Here is a 26741-nt window from a genome sequence, read left to right on the forward strand (position 1 = left end):
TGTGTAGAATTGAATGTTATGAATTTTGTAAAAATGTTCTGCTTTTATTTTAGCACACATAAAAACCAACAGAGTGGTGGTGCTACAAGTAGAAGAGAAATGAGATTAGTGCTTATTTTCTGGGCTGTCACAGTGAACTAGGAAACCAAAAAGAAAGCCGGGCCTATTCATTTGAGGTGTAAAAAAGTGATGTTATTTATTCATTTATGGTATTTGTAATTTATTTACTCCTAGGGCTTGCCGATCAGAAGGTTGGCGGTTCGAATCCCCGCAAAGGGGTGAGCTCCTGGGTCAATTATTGCAGTAACAACAACTGAAAGTAGAGACTTTTTATGGATTATCATGGCCACACCTTTGAAAAAAACCCAAAAACTGAAGTACTGTAACACCAGTATCACAGAACAGTCCTACATATCTTGCGCCACTGCTTAGATGCAGATTTGTGCCTATCAAGAGATTAACATGGTCGTTGTCTCTAGGCATTGCATACAAGGGTAACCACAGTAATCTCTTGGCAAATAATCAACAAGGATCTTTGTTATGTCATGATCCAGGCATCATTACTCAGCGCAATATCACCTGCTATCTCTGGGTCACAGAATGCTAATGTGAACATACACACTGCTTTGGAGAGCCAAAATGTTATAATCTTTTACAAAAAAAAATGCAAGGCAGATAGCAGTGAGGTCGAAAGGGACAATACATTTTTATCTGTCTAGTTAACATGCCGCCATGCCCACCAGCACTGTCCACGGCATTGTGATATTTACAGTATATACCCTATTCTTACAGATGGCCAAATGCTAATGATTAGAGACTTTTTAAAAAACTTTTAGATTTAAGACACTAGAACCTATAAACAAATTATCTAATTACACTTACATTTTTTTTATAACCTGTCAAATATTTTATTTCTATGCTACGCACAGAAATACAATGTAAATATACTATTTCAATTTAAAAAAAACTTATATGAACTACTACCAAAAAAATAGCAGAGTTGTGTTCTATGGAAATGTTTATGAGCTGCCTGAAACACACAAATTGTGGCACACAGCTTCAGTATATCATGAAAATTCCTACTGAATGAATGTAGTCAGTAAGATATTAGTTGCTTCTTGTCACTGATGGTGTGCTTCTACGAAGAAGACATTGATTGATAATGTCTTATGATCAGTGATATTTTTCTAGAAAAAGAGGTGCCAGAACTCACCATGAACCCCTCCCCTGTTCTCTTATAATGGCAATGGTCCCCACCTGAGAGGTTCCAGTGAGTTCTGGCTGACAAAAGCCCTGCTTATGATGAAAACATTTATGAAATATTTATTCCTATAAAATCCCAAGACAATGGAGGAAATTTTAATCTATTCTATTTTACATTTTTTGGGACAAAAAGTGTATGAAGTGAAAGAAAGTGCTGCCTTAGCTCTTTTCTCTACTTACAGCCTTCAGAATCTTCTTTGTCAAGAAAAAAGAAAAAGGGAACAATGCCATCTTCTTTTAGCATACCCCTTGGGGAAAACAAAAGCATCCTCCCCTGACTATCCCATGCAGATAGAAGAAATAATTATGTCTAGTATGTGACGAGAAAGGTATAATTTCTGTGGTCAAGGGAGTACGCTTCATTTTGCCTAAGACACAGGTGTGCTTCCTTTTTAAAAAGGGTTGAAGAAGAAATGGAAATAATCATTACATACTCCAGTACAATTATTGGATACAACAAGGTTATATGAAGCTCATTCTTTTGGGTAACTCCTATATTTCTTCTGCAGCAATTTGTATTGCAAACATACTTAGCAGCACACCTTTTATGAAACTATGCATTTCCCAAAGGAGGGTGGGCAGACCACCTTTAATAGCTGTAACACCAGCAACCTGAAGCAATGGGCCTAAAAATGTGAGGCACATTTCACAAGGTCTAGTCCTTCCCCTGCCCATCCCCTAATATTCTTAAGAGGGTCTCTTCTCCAGTCTTCAGAGAGCAGCTGGAAGTGGGGAAGCAGAAAAACGTCCTCCTTTCCTTCCACTCTGCAGTTTTAATCTGAAATCTTAGGTGCAGTACTGCACCCAGAGCTCAGAAACTGTTCACACTAATGAAATTCCCTGTCGCAAAATGTGCCTAGAACAATGGGAGTTTCAAACACTGCTGCATCCCAACCCCCACAAAATGCATGTTGATTCAGCAGGGAACATAAGCACCAGACTTAGGTAGATAATCCATGCCGGGAATCAAAATACAGTGGTACCTCGGATTACATACGCTTCAGGTTACATATGCTTCAGGTTACAAACTCCGCTAACCCAGAAATATTATCTCGGGTTAAGAACTTTGCTTCAGGATGAGAACAGAAATTGTGCTCCGGCGGCACGGCAGCAGCAGGAGGCCCCATTAGCTAAAGTGGTGCTTCAGGTTAAGAACTGTTTCAGGTTAAGGACGGACCTCCGGAACAAATTAAGTACTTAACCCGAGGTACCACTGTAGTCCCATTTTTTGCTTCCAGTGCTTTGAAACATGTAGTGAACCTAAGTAGTCCTGCTTGTAGATTTAGTTTATATTTATTTAGCAGCTGCTTCAACCAAGGGGTATTACAGAAATAAAACTATGGCATATAAAAGCACAGAAACAAAAAGTTGTTTTAAAAAATCTCACCGTCTTAGAGGCAACATTTTAATTGAGATATTTGGATGGATTCATTAGTTAAACTAATTCAATTTAAACTAATTCAGATGCAAAGATTTGAGCTGCAGATAGTTTAGATGCTGCAAAAATCCATAGCTTCCCACTATGTAAATAAGCTGTGATGAGCCCTGAGCTTGTGCACTCCACTCTCCCCTCCTCTTCTGCATATTTGAAGACTGGAAGCTTCCACTTTTCATTTTAATGGAGCCACCATGATATTTTACCTTGAGGAAACTGTGGTTGTTTACAGTATTGTTTTGATATTTAAAGATGTATACCCTACTTTAGATTTTTAAAGACCTATGAACCAATGTGGGTACAATGTTTGAAATGGATACAGTTTACACTATGATAAATATTCCACACCTTCATCCAGCTTGCTGCACTAAAAGCTGTCGATGGATGAAAATCTTTGAATCAGATATGACTGCTGCCTGTGGCAACCCGTCATGTCCCTTTTAATCTCCTTTGCACTTCACTTTCCTGTCCATTTCTCTAGTTCCAGGCAAGAAAATGACTGCAAGTTTCAAATATACCAATGCACAATTTGCCCAGAGAGATTATAAAAGGGGAAAAGAATACAGCAGGGGTAGTCAGCCTTTTTATACCTACCACCCACTAATGCATCTTTCTTGATGGTAAAATTTCCTTACTGCCCACCAGTGCTGCAGTAACGTGTGCCGTAGAACCCCCTACTGCCCACCTGGAATCCTGAAACTCCCACTAGTGGGCAGTAGGGACCAGGTTGACTACCCCTGACAGAGAGGATTCCAGCTGCCCTATGAAAAGGCTTAGTGTATTCATCTAACATAGGGAGCATTGGAATGACATGGTATCATTACTTGAAGCTACTGGTGCACCAGATAAGCCAAATAGCAGTAGAGAGCAGAATAATCATTAACCTCTTCCATGTCATACAGTTCTTTTTCCCATGAGGTATAAAGAATTATGACTCCCCACACCACTCTGAAAGATGCAGAAAAGCCCTAAGGTTAAGGACAACAATATGTTCACATGACCAACTTAAACACCAGTAAAAACACAGCCTTTAGTTTTTAGAAGCTGTTACAGCAGTTCATAAAACCAGAAAGAAACATTAAAGCAATTTCTAAGCTGAAATACAATGGCAAAGGAAGTCTTTCATTGATCCGAAAGCAATCTCCTTTGTTTGTATAATGACGACATTGTCCTAACCTGTCATCTCTCAAAAATATTAGTGCCACAGGTCTTCCAAACAGAAATATTGTACAGATCCTGTTAGGCACTCTAATAAAGGCAAAATGAAACTGCATATATAGCAATAGGCACCATAATAGAACAAAATCCCACTGTGCAGCAAACTAATCACAACAATGCTGCATATTATGAATAAAGAACAAATGGCACATGAGTGTTAAACGGATTCTGCCATTGAAAATTAGCAGAGGATGGGCAAGATATGAATTTAACTAATAAATAAGCAAAACAAAGATTTACAAATAAGACATTGACAAGGGTTTCTTCCCATTTGGGAACAACAGTGACCCAAGAGTTAAATGGAACTGGGACTACTTGGAAAGTGAGTAAACAGAACAGCGACTGGAATATATTCATGCATTACATTTCACTCATAATCACCCACTGTTTCAGTGAGGCTGCGATCCTACACACAACCTAAAATAAGTCCTGTTGAACTAAATGAGACTTCATTCTGAGTATACATTCATAGGATTACACTGTAAGCAACCATGGACAAGTTATTACTGCAGGCTGAGGGCACCTCTGGCCTACCAGACCTCCACATTTGGCCCACAAAGCTGTTTTGCCTCACCTGTCATCATGTGACATCATTTGTGGGGAAGGTAAAGATGCCAGCTGGTTGTCAGGCACTTGGGAACCATTGCATAAGGGACTTTGCCAGGTGTCAATCATGTGGTGTTATTATGACATCAGATGATTGACAGCAGCGTTCAAAATTTGCCAGGTGCCAAGCAGATTTTGCACCTGGCTATCGGCCACTTGTGACCAAATGAAGATGCGCAGGTTCCAATATGGCATCTGACATCTCCACCATCTGAAGGTGAATGCTGGGGATCTTTGGATCTTGACTGTTTTCAAACACTAGCAACACATCCTGTAGAATTTTATCCGTTATATTTTAGCTGCATATTTAGGATGAATTTTAGGAACCAAAAGTTGTACTGAAGAATGTGACTTTCAAGCCACCTGAGCCAAAATGGCAACTAGGCATTCTCTTTTGGCGACTGTAACCCTGGTTTAAGGAGCCCTTTGGCAATTAGCTTTTATATTTGAGTTTCTAACACTGATTGACAGGTGAGGTGTCCTGCCCACCTGAGTGGGTGGGAAGATAGGCCAAAAAGGTCCCACACTCCTGGACTATTGTCTTATGCCATCTGAGACAGCAACTTACTCAGCACAGAGCATGAAAAAGAATGAACTCGTGTTACTTGTATGCCTTCTGTCACATTCATAACTGATTTATTTTTTCCTTAGAATTCAAGTCTGGGGAAGTTTTCTGCACAGCTGTATCAATCACTCCAATCAATTTGAATCCAAAGAAGTATTTTTCAGAAAGAGAGTAGTATCAGTGGTGAACAGTTCTATTATTATTAACAATAACTAGTTGCTTTACTCATAATAACAATCGAAAGCGACTAGCACATTAGAAATACTAAAACCAATTACAATAAACACAATAAATAAAAACATCAACACTGAACACATCAAAACAAAAAACACATATTAGTGTTATTCATTCCTGCAAATGACAATGCAGGAGGAAGATGGGGTGATTCTGAATCAATCAGGAATGAAAGCCTAAAAAAATAAAAGCGCTAAAGCATTTCATCCATGCAAAATAAAACCAGATAGACATTTTAGTAATTTTAGTTCATATGTACTTCTTACACCTGCTCAATGTAGTATTGAAGATAACCTCACTGATTAAGAACTGCCAGATCATATATAAATATCAATCCCATAATAGGAAAGCAGAAGTATGCCAAAAAACAACGTATCTTGGGCTCTCAGCCCCAGGCAATGCATAGCAGACTCCAACAACATAGAGACCAAGAGAACAAGCATTTTATCAAGAATTCAAAACTTGGAAGAATCATACCACAGCAGCATGCACTGATAGTTTAATTAAATTTGGCCACCATACCAGAGAAAGATACATGATACATAATCTTTGGTAATCAGTGTGTAACATGAATTATTGTGCAGTGCAACTGCTATTTGTGTGGCAAACCTTACTATATACTCTCAACAAGAGCAGAGGCCACAAACCTGTCTTTTATCAATGTGTTTCCTTGCTCTGAAAACAGGAAGGAGTATCCTATTCCTTGAAGCTTCAGCCTGGACCAATATAATACTGCATTAATCACCCCTTTTCCAGGATCTCTGAGCAGATGAGTTTAACTGCAGCAAATGACAGCCTCTCTCACTGTGATCATAGGCACCACACTGTATGTGTGACTCCCAGTTGTGAGAAACTACCCAAGATCATACCTAGTGCCACATGTAATCCCCCAAAATCTCTCCTCCTGGAAATCAACACATGAAAGAGGTTCATGAGACATGCCTCCTCACATGGGCATAGCCAAGGAGAGGGCAGGGGTGCAGCTGCCCCCCATCAAGTAAAACAATAGAAATACTTACCCAACTGACCAATCACATTGGTTCTGCCCCCCCACCATGGGCTACGCCCATGCCCCCCACCTTTTAAATTATTTATCCTAGCAATAAACAAGTATGAATGCTGCCTTGGGATACATTTGGAAAAAGCAGGGATTGGTCGTGTGTCCCTTTAGGGCCGGAACTTGTGTTCCTCAGCTATTGTTTAGGAACATAGAAGGGAAAAGACTCCTTTCACCCACCAGCCAATTCTTACCCTTTGTGTATCAGCCCTCACTTCCTGCTCTAGATTCAAGGTTCTGAGTGCATTCAGTAAGCCTTCCTTGGGAGGTACAGAAAGTTGCTAAGCATTCTTCAAGAGTCATGAAGAGTGCCATTTTCTCCCTTTTCAATCAGTTCAATAGAAATGGAAAAGGGGCACCATGGGATGCAAATTTTCACCCACACAGTACAACTGACACTTGCAAGTGTTCTCAGCAACTGTGGCTATCTACCAGTTGTAGGAGTCATGCAGTTATGAGTAGCTAAGTGGGCCCAACTAGTTCTTTCATGACATGGAGCCCAATATGATAAATTTCAGAAACATTTGTCAAAGGCTAGAGAGGGATGTTGCAACTTGCCACTAAAACACATAAAGACCCAACATAATAATTCTAGTTACTTTAAAAAAAATCAATCTAATGGCTTTCTGCCACAATGATTGTTTATTTTATTACATTTTTAGCCTACTATTCCTGCAGATACCTCAGAAGAACACACAAACAGTTCTCTCCCTCCCACCCATTACAATAATCCTGTAAGTTAGGCTAAGAGGTGTCTCCCCCAAGGTCATCCAGGGAAAATCATGGCTGGGTGAGTACTTGAACCCAGGTTCCGTTTAGTTCAGAACAAGACTTGTACCTAAGCATGTAGTCCCTTTGCTCTTCCCTTTCTGGTGAGAGCACACTTTAATTCTCTAGCTTGCAAAGGCTTTTATCTAGCCTTCCAACAATGTCATTTTTGCTCTTGTGTTCATTTATGACATGTTATTGTATTTTATTACATATTTTGTTTTATTATCTTTGGGGGCCTTTGGGCCAAAAAGTAGTATTTGAAAATGTTGCAGTGGTAGCAGTATCAGTGGTAATGATAATAATAATAATAATAATAATAATAATAATAATAATAATAATAGGTTGTGCCCAACTCAGTTCTATTCAGACTGAAATTAATGGACCTGTTAGCTATGTCCATTAATTTCAAAGGATCTACTCTGAGCATGACCAACATGGGATACAAGATAATATAAATCAATTGTAATACAGTAAATAAAAATTAGCCTTAGCACACTGTAGAAAGTATGGCATATAAATAAACTGACTATAAATAACTGTTCAGTTAACCACAGTTTCTTGCTTCATAGATTTCAGAAAACTATGGCTACCAGCTTCAGAACAAGCTAGGATTCTAAACTAACTTCAAAACCTGGTTTAGAACTTGGTTTGTTCTGAGGCTGGGAACCATATAACTACCACATATTCATTAGACTATTTCACTTTCCACTTTTGATAAAAGCTGCCTTTTTATATATTAAAAAAGCCTGCCTGCAAGAAAGTATACTTCTTGAGTTGTAACATGCAATTAAATAAAAGCTGGTGTTAGAACATGTAATTAAAAGTCTGAATAAGGAAAAGTAATGCTCAAACTATAATATTCTTTACATCTCATCAGTCATGAGAAAAATTATAAAGTAGGAGTAAAAGTCTTCATCGATTACCCAATGCAATGAAACAATCAACTCGTTAATGGCAAATTAAAATATAGACTTTTAATTACGTCTAGATAAGAGCTTTCCCCTGCTAACAAACTGCGTTGTAAATCAGGATGAGCTATTTCCCTATGGCAGGCAGATGCCAACAACAGTTGGCAAAGGGGCTGATTCAGAGCTTAACCCCATTCTGGGTGGGTGGTGGTTACAGCCCCTCACAGTCCTGCCACCATTCCCGGGCAGCCAGATCGTGCAGGGGCAGGTGGATGTTAACGTTCACCCCAGCTGGTCATATCACAGGGCACGAATGTCCACAAAATCTCCTAGTTCAAATCACCCAATCACTAGACCCCTAGTAGTCGGAGCCTTGCTGGTCAGACATTCCAACTCGGTCCATCAGCGACAATAAAAGCTAACATCAATGACCCTCAGTGTGGTTGACAGAAGAGCCAAGCTTCACACACAAGACTCTACTCAGTTGCATCAACATGTGAAGAACATGGACAACAACCATCTCCCCTTTTCAAGCTGACATAATGACAAAAACCCCCCAAAAAACCTGAAGTTGCCCCTACTGAGAGAATGAATCCTTCCTAAAGTTTCTCCTAAAATATACAATTTTTGACAATTTAAAAAATAAGTTCTGGTTTAGAACTTTTAAAGAACTTGAAAAGTTACAGAAGAGGGCAACTATATTGATCAAGGGGGCTGGAAAAACTTCCCTGTGAGGCAAGACTAATACATTTGGGGCATTTTCAATTTTTTTAAGAAGTTGTCCAAAAGGGGCTGGTAATTTTATAAAATTACACATAGTATGAAGAATGTGTAGCAGTCAAGCATAGTTGGTAATAAGGTCTGGATCAAGATTATTTGGACTTAATTCCATGTGATCGCCAAAATATATCACAGATATCATACTAATCTTTTCTGATTGTTCCAAATTTGGTAAAATTAATGACGAACTAGTATTCCATAAACTGAACATGGTTCTGACCACGGTTGCCATCCTAACTTACACAAATTCAAGAAGATGCCTCAACTTTGTTCAAATTACTATTAATATTTATTAAATCATATACCACCCTTCATTCAATGATCACAGTATGATTTACTGTAGAAATACACAAAAATACATAATAACAAAACAAACAACAACCCCCTACACACACACAGTTTAAAAGGCAATATACCTACTGCCCCATAAATTTGGTTTTGGCAACTAGTTGGGAAAGCTTCAAATATACTGTTAGAAGAGCAACAAAATAATTTTTCTTAACCTTCAAGAGGGTGCCAGGTTACTTCTTGTGCTAGGGTACAGCATTAGATCATAGACTGAGGGGACAGGTTGTAATACACATGTTGGCTCCTCTCTTATAAAGCCATTTTCATAAAGCAGCAGGCTCCAAAGGGTTGCACTTATTTTGCTTCTATGGAGCAAAAACAATAAGCCCTCATCTCAGTGCTTATAAGTAACAACATTTGACTATCAAGGCCAGCTATTAAACATCCTACTCCTTGGTAGGATGCTTAAGACAGGTTGCCTTGAGAGACAATTTCATTCTTCCCACTGTGGAACTTTTGTCTGTGTGTCATCAGACAGAACCATCTGTCTCTGGCAACAATTCAGAAGGCAAACGTCATTCTGTCAGAGAACAATTATTCTTCTCTATGCTCAATTCTGAACACAACAAGAATTCCACAAATTAATGCAAATCTGTACGTCCTTCTCATGGAAAAATAGCACTTGGTGTTCTCTCAGTCACTACCCAGCGGGGATATTCATTTCATCTTTCTAACAGAAATACAACACTCCTGGAGAAAAATATAATTAAATGGCTTAAGTACCTGAATCTATTTAAATATTTGTATTACTTTTTAATTCTTAGCTAACCTTCTGCAGAATATTCCAGATTTTAGAAAACATATGAAACTCATTTTGAAGGTTCAATCCTCAGCATTTCCAGGTAGGGCTAGGAAAGACTCCTGAGAATATTGAGAGTCGTGGCAGTCAAGAGTAAACAAAACTAAGCTAGATGAAGCAATGATCTAACTTTGTATAAAGAAGCTTCCTATGTTCCTATGTTACCAGCTAGTCAGAACAGTAGCAAAGAGAAGCATCCATGGAGTAGACTGAGTCAACAGGGGGAGACATTTATCACACCTGTACCCTGCCCTCAAGGCAGTATGCACTGGGAGCACCCCATTTTGTACTAACTACAGCCCCAGAAGCTGCTTGCTATATTTTGACCTAGCTTTACAGAAAAAATAATCTCAGGTGAAAGACTACAAGCAGCACAAGTTTACTAAAGGCATAAACACACCCCAAACATCACCTCTTAAATGTAAGCATAGTTGTCTCTGAAGTAGGAACAGCATCTAGAGTTCCACAATTTTAGATCTGCTTCTTACTATAAAGCTTTATGAATGGCAGAACTTCCAGTGAATCTGAACAGCATAACACTTACATTGCAAAGTATATGCCATAACATAGTATTGGGTAAACTGAAAATACATTCCCAGAAGCTCTAGAAACTGAATAGGTCGTATCTGTGGAAGACATAGACAAATACTAGTCAACAAGAATACAGTGGTACCTCTGGTTACATACTTAATTTGTTCAGAAGGTCCGTTCTTAACCTGAAACTGTTCCTAACCTGAAGCACCACTTTAGCTAATGGGGCCTCTTCTCTTGCTGCTGTCGCCGCACTGCCACGCGATTTCTGTTCTCATCCTGAAGCAAAGTTCTTAACCCGAGGTACTATTTCTGGGTTAGCAGAGTCTGTAACCTGAAGCGTATGTAACCTGAGGTACCACTGTACTTAGAAGAGCCATCATCAACAGGATTCATTCTCTCTCTCTCTCTCTCTCTCTCTGTGTGTGTGTGTGTGTGAGAGAGAGAGAGAGAGTACCAAACTCTAGAACACCCACAGTGTTGAGCTTTTACCCCAAAGTTCTACTACAGAAGACAACAGAATCTGTGTCTTCAAAGGATGAAAACTGAAAGAATAAATAATGCTGGTTTTCATTAACCTCATCTTTACAGGCTTTTGGCATAACCTAATAAGATTTGTTAATAACATTCTAGCTGTAACAGTCTGGCCAAACCAAAACATTTCTGTGCTAATCTATTTCAGGCAGTAAAGATCCTTGTCAGTTTCATTTTCTCACTCCCAGCATCTCCTCACAGTGTTAATTGGTGCTTTTGGCATTGCAGTATCAAGTTAAAGGAAATAGCCCCAGACTGGATAATCTAATTTGCTACAGAAAAGATGCTGTTACTACTAGAGCATCAAAGCTTTTTCCACACCCGAACTGCAAAGTGCTTAGTTTGAAGAGAAAGATGAGGACATGTGAAATGGATGCTTTGTCTCTCCAGGAACATTCTCCAACATTCTAAGAACATGTTCCATTCATAAAAGATGTTACTTTTCTACCACTTATGTAATTACTATTCTTCTAAAAGTGTCAATGTGTTTTATCTTCACTCTCATTTCTGCCCTGTGGTTGATTCTTCCAATGAAAACCATTCAGATGAAGGTGAGAAGCTAGTTAGACCATCACAACTGTCTACACCAAAGTCTATCAAATTCCAGCTTTTCTGAATCAAAGATAAAAGATTCACACAAAACCTTATGTGTTTGCAAGTTCTGAGATTGAGGCTTTCCTTTAATCTTAATAGTAGTTTGGTCATAAAATGTACCTATTTTCTTTTAAGTTACAATAAAATAGTGCAAAATAAAAATATTAGCTGTGTTTTTCCACTGCTTTTCCTTTTATCTTTCCTATCTTTACCTTACATTAAACTTCTACAACTTTCACTTAAAAAAATTTTGTAGCTCTCACTACACTGCCTTCAACACCTGAGAACCTATCGTCCTAGCTTCTTTATCAGACTTTCAGCCTTTAGCTACATACATTCATTATCGTCAATGCACTTGGTTCTTCATTTACTGGTGGATCATTATTCATGGATTGATATTCTAAAGCAATCCCCACTCCTTTAGGTTTTCCATTACTTTCCTCCATTTCTGTAAAAATGACATTTTCTACATGCCAGTATCTATTTTGTGAACAATGTCTCACTATATACAGTTGTTTAAAATGTCATCCCTTGCTGTTGTTTTTGGCTCCTCTTTTCTGAACATTAAGTTGTTTCCCTTTCAACAGTGAAACTTTCACTCCCAATTCAGCTTTGTTACATGCATGCTTCGACCTTTTACTGTTAACTTTTTTTTACCCTATCATACACAGGAGATATATGATGTGTTGCTGAGGCATGAGTTTAGGAAGTTGTCTTTCCCTACACGTCACACACACAGAGGGACCCTCCTGCTTCCCCTTCCTATTGCCTCTACCCCTACAGTCTTCCCTTTTCCACTTGCCTCCTGTTCCAAACTAGTTCATTTGCTGCCCGTCTCCAACTTCGCTACTTTCTCCCATATGCTTTTACGTCTCTCCCAATCTCCTTTCCTCCCTAAACCCACCCTTGGCTTTCAAACAAGCCCAGAATGCCACCATCTTTAGATGTCCCCTCTTCAACTACAGTCCCATCTCCTTTCTTTCTTTTCAATTGCTTTCATTTCCTTCAACAGAGGGCCATGCAGACCTGCATCCCAATTTTAAAACAGCACCCCCTTTTCTTTCCTTAGAGAGAAAAAGTCTCATTATTCAAGCAGTGGCTAATTTACCACCTCTTGGACAATAGCTCATTTCTGAGCTAGCAGTGCTCCTGTTTACACCACTGAAAGGTTTTGTGTTTGCTTCTATTGCTGGCAAAGCTTTTGGGACATTCTGCTCACAAGCTGTGCCAGACGATAATCTGCCAAAGCTGTTGCTTTCCTCCAAGTCTCAGGGCCATTTTCTTTTACCAGGGCCTCTAAGTCTTCTATTGGACCTGAATGAACAGTTCTAAATCATATGTTTCAGTAACCCAGATTTTTTTTAAAAAAAAAAACCCTTTTCTGTTTGGCCTTCTGGTTTATCCATCTGTTTAAGGTCCTCCTACAGAAAGCATTCAGAGACTCATTTAGTTACCTGGGGAGTGCTACAGGCATACAAAACCTTTCCCAGTAAACAGTATTAATGGATGTCGCCTATAAACTGGAAAAAAACACATTGATTAGAAAATTAACTTCGGGTGCATCAATTTCCCTACAGAAACAACATCTCTAGGTAGCATGCAAAGCTACTGACCCTAACTGGTCTCCCTAAATTGAGAATCTAGCCACTCAACTAGCAAACAACTCATGCGTCTGTGGTGGTTGGGGCCAGAGGCAAAACTAGGCCAAACAATGAACCATAAGCTCATTTTAGACACACACATCCCTATCCTTCATCCAGGCAAGTAGAGGCATTATCAAAGTTCAAGGACATATTCCACCAAGGCAAAAACCCTCAAGGAAGGTGCAAAGTAGAGCTGGTGAGGTATGTGGCCTGGGGAGAGAAACAGTGGCTGAAGTGGTGTCATCTGGCAAGATTCTGAAGGGACTAAAATCCCCCCCCCACACACACACACAACTGAAAGGAGTCCTAAAGCTATTATGGGGTCACAATATGCTTTGCAGATCCATGGCAAAGGACTGTGGAAAGAAAAATGCCAGAAACTTTTTGTTTAAAAAACCTAATCTCCAGCACCTAAGCCACAATACGTAGAGGACCATTCAGCACCTCTAGCCCACTGAATACATGTGTAGCTGGTTAATAATAATAATAATAATAATAATAATAATAATAATAATTCTGGGCGGCTTCCAGCATAATATTAAAATACAATGATTCATCCAATATTAAAAGCTTCCCTAAACAGGGCTACCTTCAGATGTCTTCTCAAAGTCTGATAGTTGTTTATGTCTTTGACATCTGATGGGAGGGCGTTCCACAGGGTGGGTGCCACTACCAAGAAGGCCCTCTGCCTGGTTCCCTGTAATTTCGCTTCTTACAGTGAGGGAACTGCCAGAAAGCCCACGGCGCTGGACCTCAGTAAGAAATTTGTGCCGCCTTAGGAAGTCCCTCCATTACATACTCTTAGAAATAGGTTAAATGCAGATTATGGGTTAAACACCAAATGCATCTAATAAGTGGGAAGAAAAATAAATTTCTATAACAGTTAACTGCTAAGAACATTTGTGGGGGAGGGAAGCAGAGAGAGAAATGCCAGAAAAAATGTTACAGCTCTAAAACAAAGCAAATCAGGGTCTCCTGGAGATAAAATGCTCTTGAGAGGGGAAGAGACAAAGGTAAATGAAAACATTAAGGAGTGGTTGAGTCTAAGAGCGGGACCTTAATCCCAGAAACAATTTTCAAATATCCATTCATCTAACGTTTCTGGAGGTATAGGTAATGACTGATTTAGGCGTGTTTGATATGTGTGCAACCGCGCACATCATGGCAACCTAGAAGTGGCTGGAAAAGGGGACAGAATAGGGAAAAGCAGGGTTAATTAATTAAGAGTATATAAAATCTGAATCTTAAATTATTCATAGCTGGGCTACATAACAGCTTCAACTGCAAGTCCTTCAAGTAATACTACATTTTCTACATCAGCTATAGGAACAAGTAGCAATATTAGCACTTATATGGCAAATATCAATTTAAATTCAGAATTTATATTGTGAGGAAGAGGTGTAATGATGTTATATGCCAAGCAAACTTTGTAATCCACTGCTATACAACTCTCCCCTTCCAGTAACTCTCTCCATTATGAAAGCCACCCATTCTTTTAGCTTCCTGTTTAACCAGTTAGTGATCTGTAAGCAGCAATTTGAGGAGGTTCAATATTTTGTCAAAAGGAAAGCAGAAGGCTGCATTTGTATAATGTTGCTTCTCAATCTCTTCAGACTCCATGCTTAGTTAACCCACAGATTATGCTCCTACTGGGCAGCTGCATTTAAACCTGTAGCTACTTCTCTGCCTAATCTTCTCCAACTGAGGTCATATATTTGTAGCAGATTGAGGGGACCTCTTATGCATCAACAACCCATCTACCGTATATAAATGTCTGTCGAAATTTTAAAACAGATTTTTCATGTTAGCCCCTGGAACATCTTCAACTATAATTTTTCCAGACAGTTAGTTGACATGATTTATCTTATCCTTTCAATACAATGAAGCATTCCACCAGATAACACATCTGGGTTTAATCTCACTTATTCACTAGTACAATGTATAAAACAACCCTCCCATCAGCAAAAGACACAGTCCAAGTGAAACAGGATGCCATTGGAGCCAACTCAACAAGTCAAAGTAAATTTTAATGTGCAGTAAAAACCCCCAAGAGGCCACTACCTTGCTGAATATCTCAGCAAGTCTGGGTATGGTCAGTGCCTTTATGGGTGACCAAATGGGAATTACATGTACAGTGCTACCTTGGGTAGCAGAACTTAATTCGTTCTGGAGGTCCATTCAAAACCTGAAACTGTTCTTAACCTGAGGCTAATGGGACCTCCCCCCGCCGCACGATTTCTGTTCTTATCCCAAAGCAAATTTCTTTTATATATATATATATATAATATTTATTGAATTTTCCATTATAAACATACAAATACAAAACAACTACAATAAAAGACAAAAAAAAAAACAACACAAGTATAATTTCCAGTCTTATTTTCACAACCTCTTTTTCCTGACTTCCTCATACCTCCCCGTTCTGTTTTCTAATTTAATTATCCTGTCAGCAAATCCATCCCCATATTTCCCACAATTTTTCGGTAAATCCATTCTTTTCCTTAATCAAGGTCTCTGAAAAAGCCACAATATTTTTAAGACCCCTGTCTATCTAACATTCATCAATCTTATAATATTTATTAAGATAGATTTTGATTTTCTTCCAATCTTCTTCCACTGTCTCCTTCTCCTGGTTGCGGATTCTGCCCGTCATCTCCGCCAGTCCCATATAGTCTGTCATTTTCATCTGCCATTCTTCCAAGGTAGGTAGATCTGGTGTCTTCCAATACTTTGCAATAAGAATCCTTGCTGCTGTTGTAGCATACAGAAACAAAGTTCTATCCTTCTTTAACACCACATGGCTAACCATACCCAGGAGAAAGGCCTCTGGTTTCTTCAAGAAGGTATACTTAAATACCTTTTTCATTTCATTATATATTATTTCCCAGAAAGCCTTAATCCTCGGGCATGTCCACCAGAGGTGAAAGAATGTACCTTCATTTTCTTTACATTTCCAACATTTGTTATCTGATAAGTGGTAAATTTTTGCAAGCTTGACTGGGGTCATGTACCACCTATAAATCATTTTCATAATATTCTCTCTCAAGGCATTACATGCTGTGAATTTCATACCGGTGGTCCACAACCTTTCCCTGTCCGCAAACATGATGTTATGACCAATGTCTTGTGCCCACTTAATCATAGCTGATTTGACCTCTTCATCTTGCGTATTCCATTTCAACAGCAAGTTATACATTTTTGACAAATTCTTAGTATTGGATTCTAACAGTTCTGTTTCCAATTTTGACTTCTCCACCTGGAAACCAATTTTCCTATCCAGCTTGTAAACCTCCATTATTTGATAATAATGGAGCCAATCTCGCACTTTATCTTTTAGATTCTCAAAACTCTGTAGCTTCCACTTGTCACCCTCCTGTTCTAGAATTTCAGAGTATTTTGGCCATTTAGGCTCCATATTAATTTTTTTCAATGCCTTTGCCTCCATTGGTGACAGCCACCTTGGAGTTTTGTTCTCCAACAAATCTTTGTATTTAATCCAAACATTAAACAATGCTTTCCTGACAATATGGTTTTTAAAGCCTTTATGAACCTTGACCTTGTCATACCACAAATATGCATGCCACCCATAAAAATTATTAAAGCCTTCCAAATCTAGAATATCTGTGTTCTCGAGAAGCAACCAGTCTCCCAAAGCAAATTTCTTAACCCAAGGTACTATTTCTGGGTTAGCGGAGTCTGTAACCTGAAGCATATGAAACCTGAAGTGTATGTAACCCAAGGTACCACTGTACACCATACTGGGCTCCATGATTGAAGAACAGGCAGAATATAAATGTAAGGGGGGGACCCATAATAAATAAATCCTATACATATCTAGCCGGAAGGAAGCCACACTGTTCAACGGGATTTACTCTCAGGTAAGTGTGTACAGAATTACAGCCTGCATTTCTTTTAATTCAGAATTTCACTAATCCTAGTTGGTTAGGATCTATAAGCTATTGAAGCTAAGTGCATGCAGCTTTCAAAACTGATGAACATAGTCAGAGCCTGAAAACATTGACCAATTCAGTCATTAGTTGCCTGCAGCTATGTTTTCCATCAAGTACAAATATAAGCAGAGCAACTATGCAATCTAGCTAACTTGTTCAGCTTCAATAGTAATTACTGAAATACTGAAGGGCAGCTCTCTTCTATATCTATCATTGTATAACACTGTTTGCTTCCCTATGAAGTGTCCTATTAAAAACTGTGTTCATGCATTTTGCTTTGTAATGACTTGAAGAGAGCACAGCAACAATACTTTTGACCAGTTACTAAGGATTTCTACATTTGTTTCATTAAGTAGGCATAGCCAAAGCAACTACTCTTACCATACATTTAGCAGGGTTTTTAATTCAAAAAGTTGGAAAAGACTGGAAAAGAATCGGATCTACTGTTCAGACAGGCAAGATGTAATTGACATGCAGAGCTATTAATTTTATTTCAAGACACATCTCACACAGGTGCTTATTTAGGACTATAGACAGGAAGTCAGACAACAAGTGGGCACTTTGGGAGATAAGTTCAGCCCACAAGGAAATTATAATCTAAGGACAGAACATCTTGACATATCATCTATTTGAGCTCTTACTTCAAAGCACACATCTGTTTTCTCAATGACTTGATCTCTGGGAGAGGACACAATGATATGTAGATTTCTTGAACAAAAAGTTGTCCTTAAGGTTCTGTTGCTTTTGTTGACAGTAACATCTAGAAGATGTGCAGAATGTTTCAGGAATGAGCTGAGTGAAAATCATTCATTCATTCATTTGTTTGTTTGTCTGTTTTTAAAGAAGGAAGTCTAGGCAGCCCATGAAAAACACATTGTTGATGTTGGTAGCACTTTCTTCTATACTATATTTTGGCAAGTCAAGTGCAGCAAACCTCAGGCTCAAGGGTCAAATGGAGCCCTCTCCCAGGCTATGCCCTTTCTGTATTATCATCTAGTGCTTTTGGCTGGCTAGAATGTGTCTTTGAACTGTGATAATGCCTCCTGCATGCCTGGGTGGAGAGGTGGTACACACTGAAACTTCTGAGTGGCTGGTCACATTCTTTGCTCTGCCTCTTGCCCACTCCTCACTGGCATGCAGTCTGTGTTAAGGTTGCACATGAGCCAATGCAGTTCCCCACCCAGTTAAAAATGGTCCTTAATTTATTATACAGGGAGCTACTTTAAATCTCAAATATATGATAGTTATTCTAATACATTCTAATTCATAAACAGCTTTGCTGACAAAGTTTAAATGTATTCTATTAGCAACCAATGTGAACTGATTTATTTTGCTTTCCAGTGCTAAGAATTTCTCTCTCTCTCTCTCTCTCTCTCTCTCTCTCTCTCTCTCTCTCTCTCTCACACACACACACACACACACACACACACACACACACACACACATAAAGGCCTATTTCAAACATCACTTAAATTGCTTTTTAAAAATGTCTATACTAACAGGAACAAGAAGAGAAAAGGGAGGACACTTCAATTCTGAACCAAACTCTTTCATTCAGTGAGATGAAGGAGAAGAAAACACACAAAGAGCAAGGGAGCACAGAAGAAGCCACCATATTCTCCTGCCTTGGCTTTCTTGGCTCACATACATGTAATAGAGAAAGACAAGAACTTACATTTTCTTCCATGCTCTTAGTTGTCTGAATTACTTCCCCTTCAACACCCTGAATGCCCAATCCCTTTGTTTGTTTATATTTAATTTATGGGATATTCTAAATCAGGAAAATGTTCCTTCTGAATGGTGGGGAAATTCATTAACAGAAGCAGGGAAAGATTCTCACATTATAATTAAATGATTTAAAATGCATGTATGAGTCCAACCTCAAATGCATATAACTGATATTAACTGTTTCATTGCTTAATAATAAAACAATGTCAGGCATGAGGAATCTATGGCCCTTCAGCAACTCTCATCATCCCTGACCATTTCCCATGCTGACTGAGGTCAGTAGAAGTCCAACATCATCTGGAGGGCCACAGTTTCCCCATTTCTGCTTTACATACTGTGTGACACTTCTAGAATCATAATGTTGGAACAGCCCTTGGAGATTACCTAGTCCAACCTCCTGCTCAATGCAGGATATGAAGTACAGGATACAACTCCAGCATCCCTCACAGAGAGTCACCCAGCCCTGCTAAATACCTCCAGTGAACGAGTGGTAAGCCTCCTCCTAAAGCAGTCTGTTCCAATGTCAGGCAGCTCCTACCACTGGAAGTTTTCTTCTAATGTTTAGCCAAAATCTTCACCCACTGGTTATAGTTTGCATTGCCCTCTGGCGCAACAGAGAACAGTTCAGCATCTTCTCCATGACAACCATTCTGTTATTTAAGGACCACTACCATGTCTCTTCTTAAATTGTCTCTTCTTCAGGATAAACATACTCAGCTCCCTCTAGTGTTTCTCAAAGGATTTTCTTTCCAGACTACTTCACCAGCCCAATTGCCCTCGACACACTCCATGGGATAGCTAGAACTGGACAGAGTACTCCAGACGTGGCCTGATTAGCACTAAAAGCACATCTGGAACTATAACTATATAAAACATGGATAGCATAAATGAAATTCAGAAACAGGATTTGCAAGAACTGGAAAATTAATGGAAATGAGCAGCACCTCTCCAGAGGATTAAAATTATGACATACTGCTACTGGTAACATAGTTTAGAAGTAAAACTACCTTTCAGTTTTATAAGCAGGCTGTCTGAGCAGAGGTTCTGTATTCCTTTTGCAAAAGTTAAGAAGCACCTTATTTTAAAATCTTAAAGAAATATCTGAAATAAATTTGAATATATTGGAGAGACACAGTGTGCAACCTTTTGCATTTGTTATTTTAAAACAAAAAAGGCATTTTGACAATGTGATCTCATGTGACTAAACTGCTACCATACTGGGGGAAAAAATACTTTTTCTACAAAGCAGTTTGGGTAGAGGTAGATATGCGTATGTGCAAAAATACAAGCATTTTATTCTAAAGTTCCAGTTCTGCTGCCCTATTATTTCAGAGGTCACAAGTGAATACAAATAAGACTGCGTAATTGTAAAATTTCCTTTTCCCTTCTTTGGCAATAGAGTAACACCTTTTATTACAATTATCAGCTCAGTAACAAAGCTCCCCTGCGTGCTGTGCATATTTTCACAGGTTCATTTGTCTCCTGCAGCAGTTATCTGTCTTAAAAGGTTTCTTTGGAAGAAAAGGCCACTAACAACCATTCTTACTTCCAGTCTACAAAGCTAAAGCAGAAGCATAGCACAAAGCATGGGTAACTGATCTTAAGGTTTTAGTCTACAGGCTTTTCATGCTGGGAATAGATCCCATCTGCCTCCTGCTTTGTGCTCTAAATCTTGTACAAAGCATACCCGGAGAACAATCCTGTACAGCCCAGTATATGAAGTATTCCTAGCTACTGTAGCCAGCAATTCAAATACCCCTAAGGCTTGGAATAGCTTATCCTGAAGACATGCTTGCGATGCTTTCAAGCTGACAAATATATTGCTTCTTTCTCCACATCCCCTATCCCATTACCTACTAACAATCAGCTGCTAAAATACTCATCCCTATTCTACGAGAGGCATGAGGTATCTTCCCTCCACAACACAGCCAAAATTTATGTTTTACCCTTATCTACCCATCCTTTAAGAATGGAAGCAGCAGGAGAGCTAGAAGTGAGGAAAACATCCAGGGCACTCTCACTGTAGGACCCAATCCCACTCCAAGTTCTTCCTTCCCAAATTTCTCACCCTCAGGATGACTCATCAAATCAACCACCCACATAAGGCCCCCTACATCTTCTGTTGCATAACCCTTTCCAGCAGTCTAGCCACCTGATCATAAACCTTCCTGCAGCAAAGCATTCCTTCACATTCTATCAGTCCCACTATTTAGCTTCTTCATACCTCACACAAATCTAAGAGAGGTTTGAAGGAGATTTATATTTGGAAATGGCATGCTGTAAGGGGTTAAACCTATTTGTCTCACAGCATTTGGAGCACCCTGACCTGTTTAAAAGTTAAAGGAAGTTAAGAGATCCAATCACACAACTGTTTGGCCCTTAATGTCACCCCGTTTTGCTTAACTCCCTTGCCTATCCTTCTGTAGCCCTTCTGCTAACAGTCAGCTTGAGACCCAAGCCAATCATTCTCTCAATTCTCTTAGAAGCCTCCACTTCAATGTTTGCTGCCATCAGCCTTTCATTTACAATGCACACCATGCCCTCTCCTACCTTGCTCCCTGAAATATAACCTTCCTCCCCAGTTTCTGATGCCAACTCCCCCTTTATATTTTTAAAGAAGTCTCCTTGAGTTTCCCAACAATTGTCCTTCCCACTTCAACTCAAAGCTCACCTGTGATCAGCTCAAAACCTACAAGCCAAACCCAGGAACCTCTTTTCATTGCCAATGCATGGCCAAAGAACAGGTGACATAGTAAAAAACAAAGCACCTTTGAACTTAGTCAGAATACCCTTAGTCACAATTAATTAACTTTTGTTTATGTTTCTCTAAGAATCCATTTACAGTATTAGTGATTTAACAAAATAAAAATAGGCAACAGAATAGTCTGAAATAAAGCAGGTAGAAGAGTAAGGACAAAGTAAGGACAGCCTCCCCCCCCCAATACACACACGACACACTTCCAGGTGAGCTTGAACTGCAAATGTCCATGTGCAATAAGAAGAATGACTGATCTTGTATGTGGTGGGTTAGAGAAAGATATGTTCACTCAGCACATGCACAGTGGCACTCTTTTTTTTTGGACAGTCATTTGCATATTCTCAAACTGAGGTGGTATCTTCAAGTGAGGGGATGGGGACAAAATAATTATGGGCCTGAGCCCCAATTTAAATTAAACTTGTAGGGTCTCTGAGCTACATTCCATAGTTTCTGAAATAAGAAGCTGAGGACCAAACCTGCCTGCAATTTTATCTCTGACATAGAACCCTTGTCCTTTAATCTCAGAAGCATATTAAGAGGATGGGAACAACACTCTACACATGCTTACAGGCAGTATCTCCTAAATCCCACAGCTAAGTAGAGACAATGCTGCCCCTCAAAAGCAAAATTCCAGTGGAGTGAACATGGATGAAGGGGAAGTAAAAAAGATTTCAAGGTTCAGCCCAGCAAGAACCCTAAGCCCTTGATTTCTAAGAGAAATGGTTCCAAGGACTCATGACAGCCTGAAATACACTCAAGCAAAAGTTTTGTTCTCCAACCCTAGAGCAGCCTTCCTCAACCAGGAGCACCAGGTTGGGAAAGACTGTTCTAGGAGGGGGAAATGGAGGGGAGAGAAATGACACTCTGCACACATGGATTCACCCTCTTTTTCATCAGACATATGCCATGGCTGCTCTGGCACCTCTCAGAAACAAAATATTGCAATTGGTTTCTAGCTCAAATTAGCTCAGCAGGACCCCCAGAATTCAGCCCCTAGTTTCTAAAATGAGCATTTGTCAGATCTCAAAGTCACCCTCTTTGACACAAAAGTCTTGTTCTCTAATCCCAGAGACAGAAAGGGACGTAGGAGGAGGAGGAGGAGGAGGAGAAAGTAGAGTAGGCTGAGGGAAATGACACATTCTGCACATATTTGGGGGCACACACACTCTCCTTTTTATAAAACAAGATCCTGGAGTTGGAAGAAAGATTCAGCATTCCTAGGGCATCTTTTTCCTTATCTGCATATTCCAGGCATTAGCTGGAAAAGGGATCAACGGATAAAGGAAATAACATTCTGGAGAGCAGGAGGGCAACCAATATACCTCTGGTCAGTGGTTTAGGGACCCCTTCCCCTTATCTGCAATCCAGAGCTGAGGTGATAAGAGGGTGGCATCTCTTCCAAAGAGAAGATCCTGGGGCTCTCTGCACATGCTCAAGAGCACTCCTCCTTGTCATCAACCTGAATATTCCATAGCTGAGCATGGGGCTTGGTGCACCTTCCAAGGAAGTGCCCCTGGGGTTCTTAATACATGCTCAAAAGTACTGTTTCCCTCGTAAGTCCACCTACTTCACAGCTGAACTGGGAAAGAAGAATGTGTCTTCCAAGAAGATACAGTTCTAGGACTAGAGGGTAGGAACCTTTTATGATTCACTCACCTAGTCTGTGGCTGACCTGTGTCACTTAATCCAGGGTTGACCTTTTATTGTGTGTTGGATAACATTTGATCTTTCATTGTCTTATGGTGGCTATGTGTTCTTAAAACATAAACACACTCTGAAAATCATAGTAAATGAGGTACGGGGAATAATAATACCATTGTTATTTTATTATGTAAGCTCTCATTTCTATCTTGCAAAATCAACATTCAGTAAATAAATCAACTGATTTGCCCTGTGGTTTTTTTTTGTACTCGGCAATAATAAGCAATATATAATATAGTATAATGATAAGAAAGTGTGGATGGCAAACAGTAACCATGACAATAGGAATACTTTCTCTTATGATTATGCATGTCTTTGCTTGCAATGCATTCCATACAACTGTAATAAAGTAGTGGGGTGACAGCTTTGATAAACATCACCACCACCATAGCTATCAACACTTATTATTTTATTTATGCTAGTTTTAGCATGAGAACTTTTACAAAATGCACACAACCACCCTAGAAAAAATTATCATAATTATTATCAATAATGGTAATATTTCCCCCAGGATATCTTTTATAGGATTGTAACCATTATTTATTTATTCATTCATTCATTTTTATTAAAACAAAAACAAATCATTAGCCCCCTTCTCACAAACAAATTTAAAAGGACATAGAATGTTAATCAGTGAAAAGTGTAGTTAAAGGAAACCGTTTTCACCTAGTGTTCAAAGATATGTAATGAAGGTGCCAGGCAAGACTTCCTGGAGAAGGCATTCCACAAACAGGGAGCCACTACAGAAAAGGCCCTTTCTCATATTCATAGAATTATAGAAATGTAGAGTTGGAAGGGACCTGAGGGTCATCTAGACCAACCCTCTGCAATGCAGGGATCTCAATTAAAGCATCCACGACAGATGGTCATCCAACCTCTGCTTTAAAACCTCCAATGAAGGAGATTCCACCACCTCCAGAGGGAGACTTTTCCACTGTTGGACCTCTCATGGAGGAAGCGCATGAAGAAGGGCCTCAGGTGATGATCACAGGATTTGAGTCTGTTCATATGGAGTTTATATACACAATAAGAATAGTAACAACATTTTCTCCAAGGATGGTTATATTTTCATGTTAGTTTTTTGTAATGGATATACTAATATTTTTTCCTAGGAGGGTTTTTTTTTGCAATGGGTCCCAACCTAAAACTATAATAACCAACACGTGAGTGGCAACACTGATAATGCTAACAATTATGGTAGTGGTGATAATGATAATGATAATAAGTTCAGGGGCTTTAATGATTCCATTTGGTTACAGTTTATTATGCCAAGACACCTTGCCTGGCAATAAACACTATAGGATTTCTTTTATCTGTTTAACCCATCTGTTCAAATTGCATTATTCTGAACTCAGTGTCTGATTTCTTTTTTTGGTGGAGGGGGGGAGAGAAAATCGTACATAACCATCACAGGTAAAATTGTTACTATACTTATTACAACATGCACACACACCACTATCCTAGGAATTGTTAATATTAATAGCAATTATCACCAATGATTATGATATTAATTATAGGGTGGTTACTTTTTTGGGAGTGGTAATAGATGGACTAACAACAATTTATCCAAGAATAGTTATGCTTTTTGGGGGGGGTGGGGGTATATAATATGTACAGCGACAGCAATTTCTTCTAGGATGGTTATGTTTCTTGGGCAGCTGGTAAAAACTACAGCAACAATTTCCCCTTAGGATGGTTCTGCTTCTCTTTCGGGGTTGGGGGGGGTGGCGTTTATAGGTACAGTAACAACAGTTTCCCCTAGAATGGTTATGCTTTTCAGGGGGCAAGGAGTATCAATAGGTATAGAAACATCTATTTATGCTAGAATTTCTGCTATTTCTACATCTATTTCTGCTGGAATCTTATGCTTTTTTTGGGGGGGGGGGTGTTGAGGAGGTTATAGGTCCAGCAACAGCAGTTTCTCCTATGAAGGTTATGCATTTCGGGGGGTTGTGAAGAGGTATAGAAACATCTCTTTCTTCTAGCACGGCTCTGCTTTTCGGAGGTTGCAGGGGGGGCGCGATATGCACGGCAGCCACCGTTCCCCCCAGGATGCTGGTTCTGCTGGGGGGCTGACCTCTCTCTCTCCCCCCACTCCCTTCCCTTCCTACTCACTACTTGTAGAGCTGCTGCAGGCAGAGGTCCAGGCACTCGCCCTCCACCTCCTCCTCGGTGATGTGCTCCGAGAGCGGCCGGGGCAGCGAGGGCAGCGGCGGCGGCGGCGGGCTGGCCGGGCGGGCGGGAGGCTGCGGCTGCGAAGCGGGCACTGCCGCCGGGGCCACAGCCGGGGGCAGCTCCTCCTCGGGCTGCGCTTCCCCGACGCGGCTGTCTCCGTCGCCGCCGGCTCCCTCCTCCTCGTCGTCGTCGCCGGCGGCAGCAGCAGCATCGTCGCCTTCGTCCAGCGCCTCGTCGTCGGCTTCTTCTTCGCCTCCTCCCTCTTCCTCAGGCGGCGGCGGCGGCGGCTCGCCGTCCCCTCCTCCTCCGCCACCTTCTTCTTCGTCTCCCCTCACGGCTTCTTCTTCGACCTCAGCTTCCCGCCCCGCGTCGCCTTCTGCCCCGCCGCCGGAGGGGGGCGACGGCTCGGCGCCGAAGGGTCCGCGGAACTCGCCCAGGAAAAGCTCCAGGAAGCGGCGGTAGGTCCGCTCCTCAACGCTCCACGCGCCGCCCGCGGCCATCGCCTCGCATGCCCGGCGGCAGCGGCGGAGGAACAGAAGCGAAAGAGGAGGAGGAGCAGGAGAAAAAGAGCGGCGGCGGCGACAGCTTCCCTCAACACCGGCCTGCCCGCCCCTTCTCGCCTCCCTCGCTCGCTCGCTCGCGCGCGCGCAGGCTCGCTCCCTTTCGCTGTCTCTCGCGCTCCCCTCAGTCCGTTAGAGCTCGCGCGCTCCCGCCTTCCCTCCCTCGCGCTTCCCCTCCCACCTCGTGTGCGCGCTCACGGACACACAAGGCAGAAGGAAGCGCGCGCGGAGGAAAGAATAATAATAATAATAATTTTTTTGGCGGGGTTTACCAAGGCGCGCCGCCGCCGCTGCCGTTATTAGCCGTTATTAGCCGTTCGCCTCTTGAGGGTTTTTTTAAATGCCGGCGCGTGTATGTCTGTGTGTGCGCGCGCGCGCACGCGCGAAGGGCGCCCTGAGGGAGACTCGAGCAACTTTCTTTTCGACACCTGAAACCCACCATATCCCAGCAGGCTGAAGGCAAGGCAAGCCACGGTTGGGTTTTTTTAATATTTGTGTGTGTGTGTGCATATATATATATATTTCGCAAGATTTATACGCCGCTTGATTGTAATGAAACCTCGAAGAAGAAAAGGAAAATAAA

The 26741-nt window shown here is 40.5% G+C and overlaps 1 protein-coding gene across 1 annotated transcript in view; it reads right to left on the reverse strand.

The window, feature by feature from the left end:
- Positions 1-26248, reverse strand: part of PPM1E (protein phosphatase, Mg2+/Mn2+ dependent 1E) — an 86802-nt gene extending 60554 nt beyond the window's left edge. Inside the window, exon 1 of the mRNA XM_081890324.1 lies at positions 25539-26248. Coding sequence (XP_081746450.1) covers positions 25539-26098 — 560 coding nt within the window. The 5' untranslated portion in view covers positions 26099-26248. The remainder of the gene's footprint in view (positions 1-25538) is intronic.
- Positions 26249-26741: the final 493 nt, after the last annotated feature.

This window comes from Podarcis melisellensis (genome assembly GCF_964234715.1).
Source record: "Podarcis melisellensis genome assembly, chromosome: 15".
Classification (NCBI taxonomy): domain Eukaryota; kingdom Metazoa; phylum Chordata; class Lepidosauria; order Squamata; family Lacertidae; genus Podarcis; species Podarcis melisellensis.